Source organism: Prunus dulcis, plastid, assembly GCF_902201215.1.
Source record: "Prunus dulcis plastid, complete genome".
Lineage (NCBI taxonomy): Eukaryota > Viridiplantae > Streptophyta > Magnoliopsida > Rosales > Rosaceae > Prunus > Prunus dulcis.
Window position 1 is genome coordinate 45,001 of NC_034696.1, and position 5,000 is coordinate 50,000.

Below are 5,000 nucleotides of genomic sequence, written 5' to 3' on the forward strand. Positions count from 1 at the left end.
TAGTCGCACGTAATGACAGATCACGGCCATATTATTAAAAGCTTGTGGTAAGAATGGGTTTCGCTCTAGGGCCCGAAAATAATATTCCAAAGCTTTCGTATGTTCCCCGTTACTTGTGTGGATAAGGCCTATGTTATAGAGTATATAACTTCGATCATAAGGATCAATTTCTAGTCGCATAGCTTCATAATAATTCTGTAAAGCTTCCGCATAATTTCCTTCGGATTGAGCCGACATCCGTTACGGTCGCCATTCGATTCAAAGAATCTCCGTTTCAGAACCGTACATGAGATTTTCATCTCATACGGCTCCTCCTTTATGTGCATAATGATAATAATACATGGAATCAAAAAGACTGAAATATTCTCATTATAAACTAAGCGGGGCTGGTGTTTTTACAAGAAATCTCTAGCCAACCTTCTTGTAGAAGATCTTTCCTTAACATCAAGCATGTTGGTATTAGATAAAAAAAAGTTACTCCAACAATTTCTTTGTCTTCAACGCCCTTAAATTTGCAGGAATTAGTCACTTCAACAGTCTTCGATGGTTATACGGGTATCCAAAATACGAACGAGATGGATGTTTGTTGTCCCAACCATTGTTAGTCCCGATCCTGATAAGGAAAAGGGATAATTTATAACAAAGTTTTCGTGTGTTGATTCCTAGGAGTAGTGCTTCTTCCCCTATGCCCCCTATTGGTACTAGTGGAGTAGGGTTGACCTAACCCATAGGTGTAACCTTTCGCTCAATACTCTAGAATCGACAATTGAAGCATCTGAGGCTGCATTAATCGGGGATACACGACAGAAGGCGTTGTTTTATTTACAAACTTCACCTTCAACAAGCGTAGATTTATTTCCATAATTTTTTTCTTCCTATCCCGAATAATGTTGTCTTTCTCTTAAGACTGAGAGCGGTAAAAATAAAAAAAATAATCAAATCGCACCATCTCTGTAATAGGTGAATGCCTCTTTTTCTCCCGAAGTTGTCGGAATTATTCGTAATAAGATATTGGCTACAATTGAAAAGGTTTTATCAATAAAATTTCCATTTATCCCAGATCTAGACATAGGTGTATTAATCCATTCTATAATTTATTTTAATTCCCTTTCGTGAGAAAACGATCCCACAAACAAAGGAATTGTGCAGTACGAAATAACATAAAAATGGATTCATTAAAAAGGAAGACCTTTTACTCAAATTGTTTCTTTTTGACAGGAATCAATAAAAAAAATCCGGGGGCGGTTCATGAATTTGGAATAAATTTATGGGTTAAGAAGTTGGAGTAAAGAGTTGTTGTTGAAAAATCTAAAATTGGAAAGAAATTTTATAATTTTTATGAAAATTGAATAATAGTGTAAACTAAATAGAATCATGATTTAAAGGTATCCATTAAACACAGTCTAAAAAAAATATATCGATCATTGGATTCGTTTCAATTGAGTGATTTAATCCGGTATAAATATTAGAAAGGGCGAAAACACCATCTTCGCAAACATGAATAGATATATATCCTTATTTTACAATTTTTCCCAAAAAGGATTTATCTTTATCCCCAGCCTCGGAGGAAGGATTTTTCTTTGATGAAAAGTTTTCTATTTTTAGAGTTAAAATTGAATGTACATAATACCTATCCAAAATAATATGAATGACTCACTATTCACTCGGTTTTTGGGCCATAATCATTATGTAGGAGAGATGGCCGAGTGGTTCAAGGCGTAGCATTGGAACTGCTATGTAGACTTTTGTTTACCGAGGGTTCGAATCCCTCTCTTTCCGTACTCGTCAACTAATTCACCAATGTTACTGACTGCAATGCATCAAATAAGAATGGATACTCCAACAGTTAGACCTTTCTTTGATATAGATTATCTATTCCTACCCCGAATTTCTGTGGTACGAAAAATACTGGACAAAATCGACAAGGAATGAAAATACCCTACCGATCTATGATACATGAATAAGAGAAAAATCCCCAGATGAAACCCCTTACCTTACTTACCCCGGGTCCCTTTACTTAAGCCAAAATGAAGGGGGCAAAATTGCCCGAACCCTTGTTATTTTAGTTATGGTTAAGTCTGACGAGAGTAATATTCTACAACTAGCAATTCGTTTATTTTCAAACCGACCCATTTACTATCTATTATTTGATTGACTAATCCTTCATATTGGAATGGGTGAAGAGTCAAATGTTTTGGTAATTCCTCACGGGGGGGTGAATCAAGATAATTTTGAATCAGAGCCCTGGATTTTTGCTCATCCCTCACTGTAATAATATCTCGGGGTTTGCAGCGATAACTTGGTATATCTACTATACGACCATTAACTAAAATATGTCTGTGGTTAACTAATTGGCGGGCTTGAGGAATAGTCGAAGCCATACCTAATCGAAAAAGGATGTTATCTAAACGCATTTCAAGTAATTGTAGTAAAACCTGACCTGTTGACCCTTTGGCTTTTCCAGCGATCCGAACGTATTTAAGTAATTGTTGTTCTGTAAGACCATAATGAAAGCGCAATTTTTGTTTTTCTTCTAAACGAATACGATATTGAGATTTTTTGCCGGGGCGTGATTGGTTTCTAAGATCGCTTCCGGCTCTAGGCTTTTTACTAGTTAGCCCCGGTAAAGCCCCCAGACGACGGATTTTTTTGAAACGAGGTCCTCTGTAACGCGACATAAAGACTCCTTATTTTTTATGAAATTTCATAAAACAAAATTAAAACTAAACTAAAATATGATAAATTAAGCGAAATTTACTGAAGTATTACAAAGAATAAATAATTAGAGGAATTGTATCAATATCCGTACCTTATTGTATATAAATAATTGTATTATATAAATAAAAAGAATTTAAAATAAATAAATAAAAAGAATTTAAAATAATAAAAATTTAGGGTTCTTTTCTTATCTTAATTGATTTGTTCTACAGAGACCGAACTCCTCCAATCCAATTTTTATTCATAATTGGAAGTTCCTACGAAATAATAGAAATAGATCAGTGACCCTTGGGAAAAGGGAAAGAAGTTTTTCACTTTGATTTCACATTATCAATTAAATTATGTAAAAAATCAAACAAATGGAGAAAAGCCGGCTATCGGAATCGAACCGATGACCATCGCATTACAAATGCGATGCTCTAACCTCTGAGCTAAGCGGGCTCGCATAACATAAATTGTACACATATACTAATTTAGTAAACTACTGAGATATTAATTGTTCATTCTTAGCTATTTCATAAGAAATATTATTTATATAAAAATAAATATATAAAATATATATATATTAAAGAATATTTCCAAAAATATTGGATATTTGAATATTAAATTTCGATCTATTTCTCAAATATATGTTTATCGATAATTAATATCTTAATTAGCTTAATTAAATAGTAAGATTTTTTTTTACTATTCTATAGTACTATGTTTTTTTGATATTTTATTATATTTCATATATATTATATATGAAATATATTTTAATTTTTTTATATATTTTATTTAGAATTATCTTCTAATTATAAATTAACGGAATGATTGTTTATAGCCATTTTATTAGTTATGGCTAGTAATTAAATTTTAAATTAATAATACTCAAATTTTCCTTTTTTGTTATGTTATAGAGGGTCTGCCCTAAGAAAAGGATAAGAATAAAATGAAAGATAAAAGTGTAATTCAGATCATAATGAAACACTCCTCTGGTTTCATTCGAAAAGGCGAAAGCTAAGATGAAAAAAAAAAAAAAAAAGAATCGACCGTTCAAGTATTCAAAATTGCACGGATAGAAATAGGGGCATATCTAAGTATAATAAATATATTATATATAGTATAATATATATGTTATGCGGTATATATCTATATTGAATTTCTGATATAGAAATGTGATATAGAAATGATAGAATCATTTCTGATTGGACCAAATACTGGTCTCCGATAGAGATCAAAGAAAATAGACAAGAAATCAAATAGTAGAAAACACTTTTCAATATAGGAACCGGTATATAATGAATTCAACGGTTCCAGCATAATATAAATGAAAGAAAAAAGGGTGACGGCATCATAATGTGATCCTAATCACATCACAAAACAAAAAAGGGGATATGGCGAAATTGGTAGACGCTACGGACTTAATTGGATTGAGCCTTGGTATGGAAACCTACCAAGTGAGAACTTTCAAATTCAGAGAAACCCTGGAATTAAAAATGGGCGATCCTGAGCCAAATCCTGTTTTATTAAAACAAACAAGGGTTTCATAAACCGAGAATAAAAAAGGATAGGTGCAGAGACTCAATGGAAGCTGTTCTAACAAATGGAGTTGGCTGCATTGTGTTAGTAAAGGAATCCTTACATCGAAACTTCCGAAAGGATGAAGGATAAACCTATATGCATACGTATAGTACTGCAATACTATCTCCAAATGATTAATGACGGCTCGAATCTGTATTTTTTTATATTTATATGAAAAACGAAAGAATTGTTGTGAATCAATTAAAAATTGAAAAAAGAATCGAATATCCATTGATCAAATCATTCACTCCATCATAGTCTGATAGATCTTTTTAAGAATTGATTAATCGGACGAGAATAAAGATAGAGTCCCATTATACATGTCAATATCGACAACAATGAAATTTATAGTAAGAGGAAAATCCGTCGACTTTAGAAATCGTGAGGGTTCAAGTCCCTCTATCCCCAAAACGAAACGGTTGACTCCCTAATTATTTATCTTTTATCATTTTGTTAGCGATTCAAAATTCGTTATGTTTCTCATTCATTCTACTCTTTCACAAACGGATCTGAGCGGAAATTTTTTTCTTATCACAAGCCTCGTGTGTTATATATATGATACACGTACAAACGAACATCTTTGAGCAAGGAATCCCCATTAAAAATTTAATTTGAATAATTAACAATATATATCATTACTTGTACTGAAACTTAGAATTTTTTTTGAAGATCCAAGAAATTCTATACAGGGCCTGTATAATACTTTGTAATACTTTTTT

The 5,000-nt window shown here is 32.3% G+C and overlaps 2 protein-coding genes and 3 non-coding genes across 5 annotated transcripts in view; 2 read left to right on the plus strand and 3 right to left on the minus strand. All coding sequences in view use genetic code 11, as the record gives it.

Moving 5' to 3' along the window:
- Positions 1–1,070, minus strand: part of ycf3 (hypothetical chloroplast RF34) — a 1,980-nt gene extending 910 nt beyond the window's left edge. The window contains exons 1-2 of the mRNA in view: positions 945–1,070; positions 10–237 (exon numbers count right to left, since the gene is read on the minus strand). Of these exons, the coding sequence (YP_009366343.1) occupies positions 10–237; positions 945–1,070 (354 nt within the window). The remainder of the gene's footprint in view (positions 1–9; positions 238–944) is intronic.
- A 622-nt stretch (positions 1,071–1,692) lies between these two features.
- Positions 1,693–1,779, plus strand: trnS-GGA. The gene has a single exon. It is a non-coding gene; the product is annotated as a tRNA-Ser (tRNA).
- Positions 1,780–2,072: 293 nt separating this feature from the next.
- On the minus strand, positions 2,073–2,678 carry rps4 (ribosomal protein S4). Its single transcript has one exon. The coding sequence runs from the start codon at positions 2,676–2,678 to the stop codon at positions 2,073–2,075; it is 606 nt and encodes a 201-aa protein (YP_009366344.1).
- Positions 2,679–3,086: 408 nt separating this feature from the next.
- On the minus strand, positions 3,087–3,159 carry trnT-UGU. Its single transcript has one exon. It is a non-coding gene; the product is annotated as a tRNA-Thr (tRNA).
- A 929-nt stretch (positions 3,160–4,088) lies between these two features.
- trnL-UAA lies at positions 4,089–4,689 on the plus strand. The gene is made up of 2 exons: positions 4,089–4,125; positions 4,640–4,689. It is a non-coding gene; the product is annotated as a tRNA-Leu (tRNA).
- The last annotated feature ends 311 nt before the right edge of the window (positions 4,690–5,000 follow it).